This window comes from Hyperolius riggenbachi, chromosome 2 (assembly GCF_040937935.1).
Source record: "Hyperolius riggenbachi isolate aHypRig1 chromosome 2, aHypRig1.pri, whole genome shotgun sequence".
In the NCBI taxonomy this organism is placed as follows: Eukaryota; Metazoa; Chordata; class Amphibia; order Anura; family Hyperoliidae; genus Hyperolius; species Hyperolius riggenbachi.
This window is the reverse complement of record NC_090647.1, coordinates 47,086,570-47,104,277: the sequence shown is the minus strand read 5'-3', so window position 1 is coordinate 47,104,277 and position 17,708 is coordinate 47,086,570. Positions and strand designations below refer to the sequence as shown.

The following is a 17,708-nucleotide window of genomic DNA, read 5'->3' as shown; positions in this document are numbered from 1 at the left end:
ATTAGATAAGAGAGAAGAGAGAAGCTGCTCTAATCAGCTGGATAAATCGTCCTCTGAGCTGGCTGGGCTTTCACATAGGGCTGGTGCACACCAAAACCCGCTAGCAGATCCGCAAAATGCTAGCAGATTTTTAAACGCTTTTTTTTATTTTTATGAGGCGTTTTGCTAGCGTTTTGCGGATTGCTGCTGCGGTTTTCAGTATAGTAGATTTCATATATTGTTACAGTAAAGCTGTTACTGAACAGCTTCTGTAACAAAAACGCCTGCAAAACCGCTCTGAAGTGCCGTTTTTCAGAGCGGTTTGCGTTTTTCCTATACTTAACATTGAGGCAGAAACGCACCCGCAATCCAAAAAATGCCTCACCCAGGCATTTTTCGTTTCTGCAAAACGCCCCCCGCTCTGGTGTGCACCACCCCATTGAGATACATTGACCAAGCAGATCCGCAGCCGCAAGCGGATCTGAAAACGCCCAAAAAGCCGCTCGGTGTGCACCAGCCCATACTGAGGAATTACAAACAAGGGCAAAGCTGTTTGCAGGAAGAAAAGAGCAGCCTGAAACTTCAGTGCATGGGGGAAAGAAACACACAAATGATCTCTTGAGATTCAAAAGGAATGCTGTATACAGCCTGCTTATGTATGGATGTATTTTCTATGTGTGGACATACTGTACATCAACCTACTTCCTGTTTTGGTGGCCATTTTGTTTGTTTACAAACAAACTTTTTAAAACTGTTTTTAACCACTTTTAATGCGGCGAGGAGCGGCGAAATTGTGACAGAGGGTAATAGGAGATGTCCCCTAACGCACTGGTATGTTTACTTTTTAGCGATTTTAACAATACAGATTCTCTTTAAGCTGGCCACTAATGGTCCAATTTGTAGCGAAAAATCGTTCGAGCGATCAGAAATTTTGATTTGGATTGGTTGTAAATAATCTCCATTGGTGGACACAATCGATGAACGAGTGAAAAAAATGTCGCCCGAATTAATTTTCGTCAAACGAAAATTTGGATTTTCTTGGTGGTCGTGATAGATAGGAAGCAATGATCGGTTAGTTGATGGGGTAGTGAACGATTTTTCGTCCGATCAGAATTTCTGATCGCTCGAACGATTTTTCACTCGAAATTGGACCGTTAGTGGCCACCTTTAGTCATCTAATTCTGCACTGATGCATGTTTTTCATCTTCAGTTCTTGGTTCCCATAGCAACGATGCTTACGTTTCACAGCAGTAAGGACCTGAGCACACCTACACATTCCTGTGCTGATTTGAGCAGTAAGTATTTGACACTGATGTGTTGCCGAAATCAGCCCTGAAATGGGCAAGTGTGCTCAGGCCCCAATAGTAGTTTCCATGTCTGGAGTAGGAATCCAGCACTGCGCCTATATCTGGCGGTTCTCTCTGCCACAGACTACCTAACAGGGCTGTGGAGTAGGAGTTAGAGTCGAAGCGATTTTGGATACATGGAGTTGGAGTCGGTGGTTTCATAAACTTTGGAGTCGGATGATTTTTGTATCGACTCCACAGCCCTGCTACCTAACACTCCTAAAAGAAGCAGCAGAATGCCTGATTTCATATATCCCAGTATCAACACCGTTATGGGATATATTCCCTCCCAAATATGGTACCGTACATTCTTTGTGTCTGCACAGCCGAACTGCCTACTGTGGATTCTCTGTAAAGTGAACAACATTATTCAAGTGATTGACCCTGCTGTGCCCCATAATGTAAATTAAAGGACAACTGAAGTGAGAAGAATATGGAAGCTGACATTTATCTCCTTTTAAACAATAACAGTTGCCTGGTTGTCCTGCTGATCTTTCATGCATTAGTAGTACCCAAATCACGAAACTGAAACCATTCACAAACAGTTCAGTGCCTATGGCTAAACGTAGTATAAATATAAATAAATATGGCAGCCTTATTCCCCTTACTTCAGTTGTCCTTTAAAGGGGAACTGAAGAGAGAGGTATATGGAGGCTGTCATGTTTATTTCCTTTTAATCAATACCAGTTGCCTGGCAGCCCTGCTGGTCTATTTATCTGCAGTGGTATCTGATTAAAACCAGAAACAAGCATGCAGCTAGTCTTGTCAGATCAGACTTAGAAGTCTGAACCACTGAAACACCTGATCTGCTGCATGCTTGTTCAGGGGCTATGGCTAATAGTATTAGAGGCAGAGGATCAGCAGGGCTGCCAGGCAACTGATATTGTCTAAAAGGAAATAAACATGACAACCTCCATATACCTCTCTCTTCAGTTCCCCTTTAAAATCTGTGTGAGTCGTTTCTGAAATTTCCATGAAGGAAGATGTCCCAACCACCCGAACCCCCACCAACACCAACCCCAGTGAACAAGTGATGGCAGATTCTGCAACTGTAACCCTTGCAGGTGAGAGGTTGCAGTGCTGAAACTGTGCATTACTATTTAATTTGATAGAATGCGCCAGAGGTTGAGCAAAGTTTAACTCAGGTTCACTTCAAAGGGAACCTGAAGTGAGTTTTTGAGGCTGTCATATTTATTTCCCTTTAAACAATACCGGTTGCCTGGCAGCCCTGCTGGTCTTTCTGGTCAGTAGTGTCTGAATCACACACCTGAAACAAGCATGCAGCTAATCTTGTCAGATTTTGTCAGAACCCTCTGATCTCCATTGCTTGTTCAGGGTCTATAGCTAAAAGTATTAAGGTGGCCATACACTCATTAATTTCTCTCATTGAAATCTGGCAGATTCAATCAATCTGATTTGAATCAGCTAGAAATAGATGCAGCGATCGGCCCAATCAATCATTCGATCGATTTTGGCTGAAATCGAACAAATACATTGATCGGACCAGACGGAAGTTCTAGGTCGATCGGCGGCAAGGTGAGAGCAACAACAGATTGATGGCTCATATCACTGCGCTGGAATGAACAGTACAAAGCTGCCAATCAATAGATTTTTAATAGATTTTGTTCTGAAATCTGTTGAAAATCTGTTCCTAGTGTGTGGCACTAATCAGATTTGATCTGACAAGTATCTATCTGATGGTGGAAACTGGTGGCAATATAGAACCGTATGGCCAAATCTTACTTCAAATTCACTTTATAATGCAGACTCCCTTCATATTGGGGTGAGATAGGGAGGATCTGATATTGGGAATGCACACACTGCCCCCCCTCACCGCAGTTCCTCTAGCTCGGCTTTCATGTGTGCGGTGGGTTACCCTCTGGTATGCAGTGTATGTCGTCATGCTTTGGCAGCGCACATGACAGGAACTGGCTGCAGAACACGGAACATGTTGTCGCCACATCTCCAGTGTGATCACAGCAGACACGTGTCTCAGTCACGGACGCCGGGTGGCCTTAAAGAGGCAGAAACTCCCCAAATCCCCCCTCACATTCCTCTCACCAGAAAACCCAGCGATTACTTCTTATGGTGTGAGTGGTCTGGATGTGACAGAGGCTGGAAAATGTGAAAAGGGAATGTTACTCATAATACTTCTCATACCGACTCCCCCGCCAGCGAGATCGCCACAGCTCTCTAGGGAAGACCGGAATGTGCGCTGGTTGCCTGTGTAGTGATGGGCGGAGCCACAACCACAGCAGCCCAGTTATTATAGCAAATTATTAAAGAGACCAATATGGAACAAAGCACAATTTCAAAGCCTTATGTTAATTGGGGGCCATTTATACTTGTCAATGCGAATTCATGCACGCGATTTCACAAATAATTTGTGATTGCGATTTTGGGTGCGTTTTTTTATGACTTGTATGTGCTTTTTTTTTAGTTTACATACCAATAAAGTTCCTTTACATTAAAATGTATTCAATTAACTTCACAATCGTGACTGATGTTTTCATGTTTAAATCAATTGGAAATCGTAAAGTTTGGGGGCAGATTCGATCAGAGAGGGATCTGTCTGATGGACAATCTGGTAGCCATTTATGGGTGTATGGCCAACTTAAATCGGACCTGAACTCAGAACTTCCTCTCTGCTCTAAAAGATAAGAAACGGCATAATAACCTTTTAAAGAAAAACAGTTCTTTTATTGCAGGATTTGTATCAGCTGGAACAATCTGCAGTGTGTCTCCTTCCTGCTTTCATGGAAGCAGACCTATTGTTATCATCCTGTGCTTTCAAATTAGTTGTTCTGCCGAGACACCCAGTTGACACAGCTGAGCTCAAATTACACTTGTGGTTAGTCACAGGTAAGTGGGAAATTAGACAGGCTAAACTCTCTAAATACATACAGGGTGTATTTCTCTCTGGTTTCCTTCTGTCCAGTGCAAGAGTTCAGGTCCACTTTAAGAGAATTCCTCAAAGTCATGGGATTTGACAATAAATAAATTGGGTGGTCTAAAAACGCGCTGACAGAATATCATATGCAGTGCAACCTGACTACACAAGAATTGTTACAGGCACTGTCACTGCAGTGCAACTTGACAACTTTATTGTTTTGTTTTTCCAACAATAATTTTTTATTGAAATAAAATCTCATGGTGAGCCAAGACAGAGGAAAAATGCAAAGTGTAGTGCAGTTCGTAGTGCCAAAACTATGAAGAAGGAATTAAACAAAGGACAAAGGAAAATAACAAAAAAGTCCCAAAAAGTAAACTTATTCGCACAAAGTCCAGCTGAGCGAGATTCCAGATGTCAACTTTATTGTTTGCAAATAAGCAATTAAAATGTAACCTAATGAGGATTGGCTCCAATGCACTACAGCAGGGGTCAGGAACCTTTATGGCTGAGAGAGCCATGAACGCCACACATTTTAAAATATATTTCCCTGAGAGCGATACAATATGTTTTAAACTGGCACAGTGCGCATGCGCAGCAGAGGGCTGTCCCTGTTACCATGGTGATGTGTATACAGTTGATCAGTGGGGCAGGGGAAGTGTCAGACACGTCTTCAGCTTCTCTTGGGTTTCAGCAGCAACAGCAATTTCCCAGACAGGAGAAATACAGACTAAGGGCTGGAACCCACAGGAGCGCTTTTGGCAGCGTTTTGGCAGCGCTGCGATACGCTAGCGCTTTGCCAAAACGCTGGGCTAATGTTAATGGATGGGGCAACTTCCACAGGAGCGTTTGCGTTTCCCAGAAACGCAAACGCAGGACGTGCAGCATTTTGGGAGCGTTAGCGCTTCAATGTAAAGTATTGAAACGCTAGCGGAAACGCTCAGCAAAACCTAAACTGAGCGGTTTTGCTAGCGTTTTGCGGTTCAGCACACTGTAACAAAATGAAAAATAATTCACAGGCCCAATCAGGATAAAAACGCGAAACGCAAAACGTTACGCAACCGCTGAGCAAAAAAATACAATGTTGCAAAACGCGCATGAATGCGCTTGCAAACCGCTCAGACAAAACGCTAGCGGTTGCGTTTCGCGTTTGCTGATTTCAGTGGGTTCCAGGCCTATCAGCTTGTACAATTAGCTAGCTGACTTGGGGGTTGATTCACTTTGTAGGATGAGATCCCCGCACTTTGGCCCAATAGGCTGCCTGTCAAGTGACAGGCAACCTACTGGGCTAATCAAAGTGCGGGGATCTCATCCTACAAAGTCACTGGACCTGACAGGGTCCAGAGTGGGACAGTTGGAGCAGCTGTTCATTTTGGGGTAGCGCGAGTAAGTTAGTAGTGCATGCTACAGCAGTAGAGTGCCTAGTTTGAAAATTTTACTTGTGCTGCTTGAGCAGTGTATCTTAGTGAATCAATCCCTACCGATTTGTCTGTGAGCCAGATGCAGCCATCAAAAGAGCCACATATGGCTCCCGAGTCATAGGTTCCCTACCCCTGCGCTACACTAAACACTCAACTATTCACACCACTCAAACACACTCTCTCACTGCCGTGTGTAAACCTGCGAGTCAAACAAAGAGAACCTGCCCAAAGAATGTGGGCGTATTTCTCCAAAAAAGTAGAAAGAGAGATGAGATAAAACAGTAATACAAATTCAAAGATGTCAGAGTGCAAAATCAAGCAAAAGTTAGTCAGTGTGCAATACCATGCAAAAAATATGTGGAATTCATGCAAAAAATGTATGTAAAAAAAATTGTGTGCTCTAGCTTCTTTAAGGCCCAGTGCACACCAAAAACCGCTAGCAGACCCGCAAAACGCTAGCGATTTTTGAAGCGTTTTTTCTTATTATTATGAAGTGTTTTGCGGTTTTGTGTAGCTTTTTTTGTGTAGCAGATTACAGATATTGTTACAGTAAAGCTGTTACTGAACAGCTACTGTAACAAAAACGCCTGCAAAACCGCTCTGATCTGGCGTTTTATCAAGCGTTTTGCTTTTTTCCTATACTTAAAGGACTTACGAGGCCAAAATGGCTAAAAAAGCCAAGTACCTGCAAGATGTTTAAATGCCCGGAGGACGTCGTCCACGCCCCCCGTGCAGCTCCGCCGGGTCCCCTTCCTGAAATTGCCCCCGTGCCGATCGCGACCCCACAGGCCGGGTCGGGCTCTCATGCCGCTCCTAAGATGGCCGCTGGAGCTGGCCGCGGCTGCGCAGTCCGCATTGCCGCGAGTGCGGTTGCGCAGCTCTAGGGCCAACCCCTGAACCACGCACTGTAGCACTTAAAGGACGCGCTTTACGGCTCTTTACGACGGGGAATGCGGAAGAAGAGGACGCTTTGCCGGAGGACGATTGGCAGTCGGCCGAAAGCGAAACTTAGCCGCGGAGGGAGACCGGAGGGCACCGAAGGACCGGCGCGGGCACGGGACGGCTGCAGGAGGCTTGGCTTTTTGGGCCCACAGTTAAGGTTCCCTTTAAAGGACAACTGAAATGAGAAATATATGGAGACTGTCATATTTATTTCCTTTTATACAATACCAGTTGCTTGGCGGTCCTGCTGGTCTATTTAGGATGCAGTAGTGTCTGAATAATGTCAGAAACAAGCATGAAGCTAATCTTTCAGATCTGACAATAGTGTCAGAAGCACCTGATCTGCTGCATGCTTGTTCAGGGTCTATGGCTAAAAGCATTAGAGGCAGAGGATTAGCAGGATAGCCAGGAGAATGGTATTGCTTAAGAGGAAATAAATATGGCAGCCTCCATATCTCTCTCGCTTCAGTTGCCCTTTAAAGTGGACCTGAACTTTTGCACAGGACACAAGGAAAACAGAGAGAAATGCAAGTGAGAGAAGAGCCTGTTTAATTCCCCCGCATCTGTAAGTAATAACAAGTGTAATTTGATCTCTCAGCTTTGGTAGCACAGAAATTCGGCAGTCCTTGGCAGACACAGCTAATATGCAAACACAAGATGTTAACCCTATGTCTCCTTCCATGAAAGCAGGAAGTAGACACACTGAAGATTTATTGCAGGAGTTCTGTAAGCTGTAACAAATGTTTTTCTTTGTTATGCTGTGAGGTGCGTACGCATGTACAAGTACTGTCACTTGTAGTGTTCCGAACTCAATCCCAGGAGCGACAGTTCAGGGCTGAGTGTTGTACAGACACATGGCTAGCCTACATGCTATATAGGGGAAGAGGGATGGCGCACAACTGAGTAGCCTCTGGTGGGTGGGTTAAGTAGAAGAACAATGCGCTCATAGGATTGTCAGGGCAACAGGCATGCCAGTTCTTTAGGGGATGTCAGGGCTTCCCCATCACACCCTGAGCCATTGCCTGGCATTCAGAATACAAACTAGGGAAACATTCTAGTTGCATTATGGGAGAACAGCTGTTTTCCCACTGATTCACATGTGCAGAGCTGACGCATGCTGCAGAGGTGCAGCAGCCTGGTTTAGTAAATCTTTTACATGCTGTAAAGCTGCTATTTTTAGTCTCTGTGGTCATTTAACATATTGAATCTGTGTTTGCAGGAAGCATTGTAAGTGTGGGAGACCCAAAGAAAAAATACACAAGGTTTGAGAAGATCGGGCAGGGGTAAGTGCTGCGAAATGCTTGTGGACAGTTTCCCAATTTTTGTTCTTGCCTAGGCTTTAACTTTGTAGTGCATAAGCAACATTGCATGACCCCAGCAAAGCTCAGCCGAACAACTGCACAAGAGTGTCTTCAGAATCACTACAGCGGTGTGGGGGCAGTAATGTCCTTTATTTCTGTCTCTATTATCTGCACATCAGGTCTGAAAGGCAGACAGAAGTGGACTGAATTACAGGACAGACCTGATCTGCAGATAACCGATCTCAGATTTGAGTATTCCTGTTGCACACAGCTCTGGGGAGTTTGTAGGGAGACGCAGGAAAAGCAAAGGGCCAACCCACAGCACTTAAAGTAGATACAGTGTTAAGGTGGCCATACATCAGGCAACTTGGTGGCAGATCAACCATCCGATTCGATTATAATAATCAGATGAAAATCAATGCCGCCATGAGCATGACCAATCGGCGATGCGACCAATTTTGGGCCGAAATTGGTCGCATGTATCGATCGGACATGCTTTAAGATGTAGGGCTGGCATGCTTGATTGGGTGCACGGTGGCAATGGCATGCAATATCAGGATGAGCAACGGAAACGCCCAGCGCTGTACCCCCAGTGTAAAATGTGCCCCGTGCAGTATACTTTACGTGTCGGTGTCCACTGCTGGCTCTGGGCTCCTGTGACGTCACGCCAGCAACCACGTGGACTGCGTGTGTAGGTGGAGCCTGCAGTGGACAACAACAGTTAATGTATACTGCACGGGGCACGTTTTACACTAGGGGGGACAGTGCTGGGGGCGGCCGATGCAGCGTCACAAGAATGATTCCTGAGATATCTCATGTTGAAATTGATCGGGAATTGGTCTGCGGTGTATGGGCAGCCAACAGATCTCTCTGATCAGATTCCATCAGAGAGAGATCTGTCTCTTGGTCGATGTGCCCATACATTGGCCTCAATTCACTAAGCAGTTTAGACTAGTCTACTGATGGTTTGGTGTAAATTAGTCGCATCAAAAGGGAATTCAATAATAATTATTAATAATTACCGAATGTTTTAGACCTGTTTTTAGACTTGGTCTAAAACATTCAGCAATCACATTTCACAAAGGCAAACAAGGAGTAACCACGCCCACTTTTTCTGACAGCGATTAGACCAGCTGATTTCTGTAGGTAAAGTAATTCTGTGAGGTATTATAGACGTGACGATGGAGCTTTTTGAATGAATTATGCAGGAGTTTAATTTGTATCCAGAGGAGAGCTCATCAGAGAAGGATGTCAGTCATAGCTACTCGTTTCTTTAAACCTCGTATGGTAATTAGACCTAATTACCGAATGTTTTAGACAAGGTCTAAAACATTCGGTAATTATTAGTGAATTCCCTTTTGATGCGACTGATTGCTCGTTTACACCAAACCATCAGTAGACTAAAACCATCAGTAGACTAGTCTAAACTGCTTAGTGAATTGAGGCCATTGTCTAATGTATGAGCACCTAAATAGGGTACCAGTGGAGCATACATTAGCTAAAGGCACACGTTTAAAAGTGGTAGTAGAATATCTGTAAATGTACAGATATTCTAATACATTTATATAGTAAAATAACAGTAACCTCTCCCTACCTTCACACCTAGCCCTCCCCTGGTGATTCTTGGCCTTCATCCCCCCCACCCGGGGGCACCTAACTTTTAACCCCGTGGTCTCTAACCTAACCTAGTGTTGACTGCTTAGCTATATCACTGCATATAGGGAAGTGTTACTGCACTGCCTCTTCTGCTTCCATCAGGCATGACTCCCTATAGACCAAGCTTAGGCATGCACATGCCACTTCATGTTAGTCTATATGGTACCGGTAGCTCAGACCGCCAAATATAGAAACAGCTGATGCAATCCCGGCTGTGTCAGCAACAGGAGAGCTGAAGACAAGACCTCACCATCTCTACCTACAGGAAATCAGTGGGAAGATGGCGAGAGTCTTCTTGGCAATCACCACAGAGGGTGCCTGCATTGTACCCAATAGTGTCCCAGGTGGGTAACAGGAACCCGAGGTGAGAGGTATATGGAGGCTGCCATATTTATTTCCTTTTAAACAGTACCAGTTGCCTGGCGGTCCTGCTGGTCTCTCTGATCAGTAGTGTCTAAATCACACACCTGAAATAAGCATGCAGGTAATCTAGTCAGATTTGTCATAGACAACTGATGTTCATGCTTGTTGCTTGTTCAGAGTCTATGGTTTAAAGCAGGGGTCCCTAAACGTTTTGGGTTGTGGGCCAGGTCAACATACGTCAGACTGCTGAGGGGCCGGAGTATACATAAAATGATGTAGAAGTCTTTGCAGGCCACACAGTGAAGCATACCTAGGTGACAACCTGCAGTCCAATTGGACAACGGTGTCACCTGATGTAGAATTTGATTGGAAACCAACAAATTACTGCTTTCTGGCTTCCATGTGGATGGGTGGTGCCAGCACTGCTATTCTATATGTGGACCACTAATATTTAAAGATGTAGCTGACCGTATCTATAAGTAATACATTTTGTGTGTGGGGGGCCGGTACAAAAAGCCTCAGGGGGCCACATTCAGCCCGCAGGCCTTAGTTTGAGGACCGCTGGTTTAAAGTATTAAAGGCAGAGGATAAGCAGGACAGCCAGGCAATGTGCATTATTTAAAAGGAAATAAACATGTCATCCTCCATATCCTTCTCCCCTCGGGTCCCCTCTAAGGCTGGATTCATACTATAACAGATGAAAAACTGATCCTGTATAAACTAAGCTTTCAAAGAAACCCAAGGCGAAAATAAACAAATGAAATCAACAATTGTATCTATCTTCCTTCTCCTAAAAATGACTTTTTAAGATATTCCACGGTTTTATTTTGTTTAAATCTACTTTTTACGTTTTAACTGTTTTATTGTTTTTGCTCAATGACACATTCATTGAAGTATGCCAGAGCTAAAATCTATGAACTATTTAGCCTTTTTATCTCTTTCCTGCTCTAAGAAGCCATTTTCTGCTAGGAAAGTGTTTTATAGCTGGAATTTCTTATCAGTGAGGGTCACACTGTAGTCACTTCCTGTCTGAGTCAGGACTGAGTCAGCCACTTACATACCTGATATTTAACTCTTTCAGGCAGAGAAAGAAAAAAAGGAACACAGTCTAGTTATTTGTGTGCTAGGCACTGTAATAATAATAATAATAATAATGGCAGTATTTGTATAGCGCCTTTCTCCTGTCGGACTCAAAGCACTTGCGAGGCAGCCACTAGAGCGCACTCAGTAGGCAGTAGCAGTGTTTAGGAGACTTGCCCAAAAACTCTTTACTGAACAGGTGCTGGCTGTACATACAGATGTCTATCTCATCATGTCACGTCGGGTATCCTTTAAAGGGAACCAAGCAACACTTTTTTCCTGGTTTCTAATAGCTATAGGAACTGTCAGGTTCCCCCTCCCCTTCTAGCTGCCCATTATTTATCCACAGGGAAGGTGTGAAGATAGGACACTGTGCTTCAAAGAGTTTACAGAAGTCACAGATGCAATCTACCCGCTCCCTGCTGATGAAAACTTTTTATTTGCTGCTTCTCTGCTAATGTGTCCAATAAAATAATATCAGTTCTTGTCTGCCTAAAACTTCTGCAGGACAGGCAGACCTCAGAAGTGGGAGGAAGTAGGCTAATAAAACCCTCTGCTAAACTTTTACATGTAAAAAGAAGGTTAAATTTCATTTTTGTAAGTAATGAGCCACATTGTTTACATGCATATTAAATGTGCTGTTGAGATGCCCTGGGTGCTTGGCTCACTTTAGTTGTTCGGCACTCGTACTGCGACAGGGATATTGGGGGTCCTGATCCACAGATCTCTGCAGGAGGCACAATGGCCCTGATAGATGTCCTGCTGAAATCTATTGACAATGGATGTACTTTGTGTGGAGGGAATCCATTCCCCTCCGGATCAGAGAGGCATCAGTCGTTTTGCTGTATTGGGGGGTTATTGATGTGTGTAGTTTGAAGCTGAACAAAGAGTTTTCCCCTGATAATCTCTGAAACTCGTCCCCATCTGTCCCTGATGTGGAGAGAATACAAAGTGAGATCAGGTATCGGGAACAAAGTCTATATGCTCTCCGAGCAACACCTGTAATTAATCTGGAAGGCTTTGGCTTTTGCTAAGTAAACCTGCCTATTGTGCCAGCTCTGCTCATAAAGATCCGCAGTGTAGATGCTCGTGTCCTTGACTTGTGAGTGCCAGCTGAATGGAGCCTCTAAATATGAGGCCCCGTTTCCACTATCGCGAATCCGCATGCGTCTTGCGTATGCGGATTCGCATAGACAATATAAGTGAATAGGTCTGTCTCCAGTAATGCGTCTGCGGGAGCGTTTTATTGTGCAGAGAAAATCTGCACGGAACACCCTGCAGAATTCACCTGCGTGTGGAATGCAGGCGAATCGCACACAATGTATTTAATAGGGAAATCGCATGCGTTTTCCCCATGCGTTTTTTGCCGCGAATTCGCATAGGTACCAATGTAAATTCACACAGGCAGTGACATGGTTAAAATCGCATATACCCTCACCTATGCGAATTCGCGGCAAAAAACGCATGCGGAATTGCATCCGCATGTGATTTCATCAGCGGTGGAATCCAGGCGATTCTGCACCGCAATAGTGTAAACGAGCCCTAAAGGCCCATACACACACCTGACTTATAGAGGAACTCCAGTGAAAATATCGTAATAAAAAAAGTGCTTCATTTTTACAATAATGATGTATAAATGATTTAGTCAGTGTTTGCCCATTGTAAAATCTTTCCTCTCCCTGATTTACATTCTGACATTTATCACATGGTGAAAGTTTTTTTCTGCTGGTAGGTGATGTCAGTGGAAGGAGAAGCAGCTTGCTTTATTTTTGGCAGTTGGAAACCGCTGTAATAAACAGCTGTTATTTCCCACAATGCAACAAGGCTCCCACAGTGTGAGGTCAGGACTTGGGGGGGGGGGGGGGGGGTGTCACTTGTGTGCTGAGTTCTGAAGGTTGGCTTTTATAATCGAATTGGAATGTAAAAGCTTCTTAAAGGAGTCATCAGTTAATATGTGCTACCCCATGAAATACTTACCCAGGGCTTCCTCCAGCCCCTTGCAGCTGACATGTCCCACACCACAGCTCTGCTCTCAGCTGCCGGCCCGGGGTCCCCACCAATGCAAAGGCCAACCTCGAGGTCGTCCTCTACTGCGCCTGTGTGGCGCGCCGCTGTCAATCAAGTCCACGTTGTTCGCGGTGTATTGCGTAGGTGCAGTACTCTGTGGACAATGTCGACTTGATTGACCGGCACAGGCGCAGTAGAGGAGGTTGGCCTTGGCACCGGCGAGGACCCCAGGCCAGCGTCTGCCAGCGGAGATGCTGTATGGGACGTGTCGGCTGCAATGGGCTGGAGGAAGCCCCGGGTAAGTATTTCATGGGGTAGCACATATTGACTGATAACTCCTTTACATCATTATGTTAATGGGGACACTCAATTGCCTTCTGATTAGTTTTGATTGTTCAAATCACGTCGAAAGATCAAATCCGAAGGAAAAACTGTGCCATTAATGGGCATCTTAATGCTTTTGAGTTTAGCATCAAGTTAAAATAACAGGAAACTGAGATCGATGTTTTTAACCACTTCCGGACCGCGCTGATTTAAATCTCTTCCCTGGTATGACGGCAGAGCTGTATGAGCCAGTCAAGAGCCCATTTCATTGGCTTCTGACCCATGATCACTGTGAGCCAATCACATTAGCTTACATTGGTGGACAGGGTCAGGAGCCAATGAAAGCGACTCCTGACCGGCTCACACATCTCTGCCGCCATAGCGACAGCAGAGGGCAGGACCTGCGGCGATGGGTGACCGGCAAAAGCGGCGGGTCCGTGTGGCGATTTGTCAGTAAGCACCGTTCTTTGGTACTGGCAGTCTCTGGTCCATAAGAGGCCAGAGACTGCTGGTACTGAAGAGGTTAAAGATGATTATGTTCATAAAATTTTAGTAACCGTAACAATAAAACTTGTTAATGTCTAGAGAGTGTGACTTGCAATGTCAGAAGCCTGTGCAGCTGAGGCAGAAGAATAACGGCACACTTGCTTGGCAGAGCGCTGGGTGTTAATCCTCCTGAAAAGTCACACTTAATTAACGTGACTTATAACGAGGTGTCGGTTCCCAGGCTATAGCTGTCCCATCAGCATTCTCCCAGAGAGTTTGTTTTTATTTAGAAATGGAAGCCAGCGATTGTCCCCTCCCAGCAGCCGGTGTGTCCCTGATGTCACCACTCTCTGCGGAAGAAACTGAGGGACTGTTTTGTGCAGGCCGGTCTGTCAGTAGCTTTGCTGGCATAAAGATTGTATAAAAATCCAGGGTTGTCTCCTGTGAGCTGGTTACGGACCAGTGGATGGGCTACATTCCCTCACAGCCGCGGAATGCCTGGCCTGCCTGTATGAATGTTCCCATTGTGTGTCCATCAGACAGTTCTCTGCTTGGGCTGCTAACATCCTGCAATACCACCTATCAGCATGTAGAATTTGGTCACAGAGTGCCACTCATGTTGGCAGGGGCGCCTCTAGGCATAGACAGTACAGGCAATTGCCTGGAGTGCCATTGGTCCTGGGGGGCGCCATGCTGCTGGATTAAGCCCCGCCCCCAATTAAGCCCCACCCAATATTAAGCCACACCCCTGTGTGTGTTCTATTACTTGCTTCTGCTGCATCTACTTAGCGTAAGTTGCAGGCAGCTGACACCTCTGTGCCTTGTGCATCCTTCTTTCCTCCTTTGTACCATCTCTGCCTCCTTCTGTGCCATCTTGCCTCCTTCTGTCCCCTGTGCCTCCTTTTGTCCCCTTTGCCTTTATTTGTCCCTGTGTGCTACTTCTGCCCTCCTGTTCCTCCTTCATTCCCACTCTGCCTCCTTCTGTAGCCCTTTGTGCCTCCTTCTGTCTCCATGTGCCTCTTCAGTCCCCATGTGCCACCTCTCTCCCTGCGCCTTCCTCTGTCCCCCTGTGCCTCCTTCTGTTCCCATTTGTGCCTCCTTCTGACCCACTGTAGAAGGTGCCAGGCCGACCAGGCGGTCACAATTGCTGTGCGGGGGTGACCGCAGTCACCCCCCCCCCCCTGCCAGATGTTGTGTCCCCAGGTGGTGAACAGGCTTGTCAGTTCACTGGGCCGAAGCCTTTAAGCTCACTTCTGCAGCCTTACATTACGTGTATTTTCTGGTGAAACGCTGCCCGCAATGCAAATTTTCTGTTGAAACTCTTTCGCATTATGATTATTTCCTTGTGAAACGCTGCTACATTACGATTATTTTCATGGAAGGGCGCCATGGGGGTGGGTGCCACAGATTTTCTCGCCTGGAGTGACAAAATGGGTAGAGGCGACCCTGCATGTTGGTCTGTTTGTTTACCTTGATAAGCATGAGTTGGGAGCCGGGAAGGGGTGCCACTAGTAGTTAGTACCGGTAGTTTACCAATATGTGTCTATGTACTTACCTGGCACTCATTCTCACTTAAATGCACCCACTAGTGCCTCAACCTAACCCTCCACCCAATGCCCAACACTATAAGTAAACCTTTATTTGGCTACAGGGCCGAATTTTTCCTGCTGCTTTGGAACTGCATCTTCCCCAGCTTGGCAGGCTATGCAGAATGGGCAGCTGGGAGCTCTCATACATACCTGTCTGGAAGCCTGGATCGGCTTCTTCTTCCTCCATCACAAGGGCAATGTACTCCTGATATGTCTTCTCGGTTCCAATCATGATATGTCATGTGATCGGGTTCCAGGAGACCATGTCCGCATTACAGTGCCACCCAATGATAAGAGTCTCTTCCATCACTCCTCTTCCACCACTGGGTGGCGCTGTAACGCTGACATGGTCTCCTGGATCCCGATCACATGATATGACGTGATCGGGACCTTGAAGATCTGCCGGATGTTCAGAGCTGCCGGTGGAGGAAGAGAAGAAGCTGTCCAAAACAGGTAACTATAACTGCTACATACTGGCTCGTCTGGCTGCACTAGGCCAAACAAGCAGACATGATTAGACATGAGATCACTGCCCAGGACAGCCTCGAAGGCCGAGACTGGGTGACTCATGCTGTGTTGTTGGCATACTTCTGATTGGGGACTGATGTGAATGGGGGTTTTTACATTATAGAGTGTTGTGGAATGTGTAGACAAACAAATGTATGAAAAGAGTAAACTGGAATGTGTCTTCTTCACACAGGGCTTCCGGAACAGTGTACATCGCGGTGGAAGTGGCCACCGGTCAAGAGGTAAACCAGCTAAGCCATAGATAGATCGATAAATAGATAGATATGCTGTTTACTACACTACTACTTTGGTTCCTCGTCTCTGGATGCAGCTGGTGGGTGGGTCCATCAGCCATGATCATGTGACTTTCAGAGTAGGAATAACAATGGAGGCCAGATTACTAACTATGGGGTAGCAGCCCCCACAATCGCAGACTTCCATCAGAGCCCCCCTCCTATGCCCCCCTGACAGTGTCAGATCCACAGATCATCGTGGCAGCAGGGTCTTACCTCCGCCGTCGGACCTTCGTCTTGGTCTACCGCATGCCGGGTGTCTTCGTGTGAAACTCAGACCACGAAGACAGAGGTCAGAGGACATCTAGTGGGTGGAGCCTGAGCACTGGAAAGACCTGGTGGTGGAAGAAGTGAACCCGGACTGCCACTGCCGCAGCACTGATCTGTGGGTCTGCTGACACAGTCAGGGAGCACAGGAGGGGGGATGAGGGAAGAAGTCCTGGCCCCTCCTTCCTGCTTGGCACCAGGGGGCATGAATGTAGGAAGGGGGTCCCTGTGATGCACAGTTACGTCCCTGCCAGATAACATGTCCTGGATTCCCTGCAGTGCATATGTATGACGAGGTCACAGGAAGTGGGGGGCTGAGCAGCTGTAAGGCATACATCTAATTAAGGCACTGGGAAATTTGGGCGCAGGGTAAAGCCGATAAACGTCTTACCCTGCTCCTACACAAGTCCCAGCAGCGTTCATTTTTATTCCCCCTCCAGGCTGCCATTGACACTGGGTTAAGACATAATTCGGCTGTTGCTGGTAGTCGAATTACGCTATTTTTTATCGTAATTTGGGTTCCGTCTTTTGACAGCACCCAAATTACTGACTGAGTGCGCTGGTTGCGTCCAAATTTCCAGCGCAGTTTATTCTGTAGAGTAGAGATAGCACCGGGCCCCTTCTCTGCAAGGGGGTGGGGCTGTCAGAAGACAGCAGACATAGGTGGGAGGGATTTGGAAGAAAAAGACCTGGCAGGTAATTATAACTTTATGGACTAAGCTGAATTTGCTCTTTAAAGTTTATGTCAAGGCTTAAGCTAAAATTCTTCAGCAGACAGTACTCTTGTACAGAATATAAAATATACATGTGCTATTGTTGTCAATTCAGAAAAAAAAGAGTGCAACATATAGCAGTCATCTCAGCAGTGTAGGGACGCCAGGTCACTGATCAGGCTGTGAGAGGGGAGGGGTGCAGCAATGCAAACAGGAGAGGAGTAAACACTCCATCCTCTATTGTGATTTATACTGAAGGGAACAGTCAGTTGTCAGCTGTAAGCAGACTCCTGTGATTGGTGCTGAGGGAACCTACAATTTATATTTGTGTTTTGCACTCAGGTGGCCATTAAACAGATGAATCTACAGCAGCAGCCAAAGAAGGAGTTAATTATCAATGAAATCCTGGTAATGAGGGAAAACAAGAACCCAAACATTGTCAACTACCTGGACAGGTGAGGGGGGATGGCGTGTGTATACACTTTGATCTGGCTAAACGAACACAGGGCACAGAGCAGTGGATTTCTTCAGCAACTATATGTGG

General features: G+C 45.9%; 1 protein-coding gene across 4 annotated transcripts in view; it reads left to right on the top strand.

Moving 5' to 3' along the window:
* PAK1 (p21 (RAC1) activated kinase 1) overlaps positions 1 to 17,708 on the top strand; it is a 120,228-nt gene that overhangs the window by 86,150 nt on the left and 16,370 nt on the right. For all 4 annotated transcript variants that reach the window (XM_068266731.1, XM_068266732.1, XM_068266733.1 and 1 more), the window contains 3 exons: positions 7,798 to 7,861; positions 16,085 to 16,133; positions 17,507 to 17,619. In XM_068266731.1, coding sequence (XP_068122832.1) covers positions 7,798 to 7,861; positions 16,085 to 16,133; positions 17,507 to 17,619 — 226 coding nt within the window. The remainder of the gene's footprint in view (positions 1 to 7,797; positions 7,862 to 16,084; positions 16,134 to 17,506; positions 17,620 to 17,708) is intronic.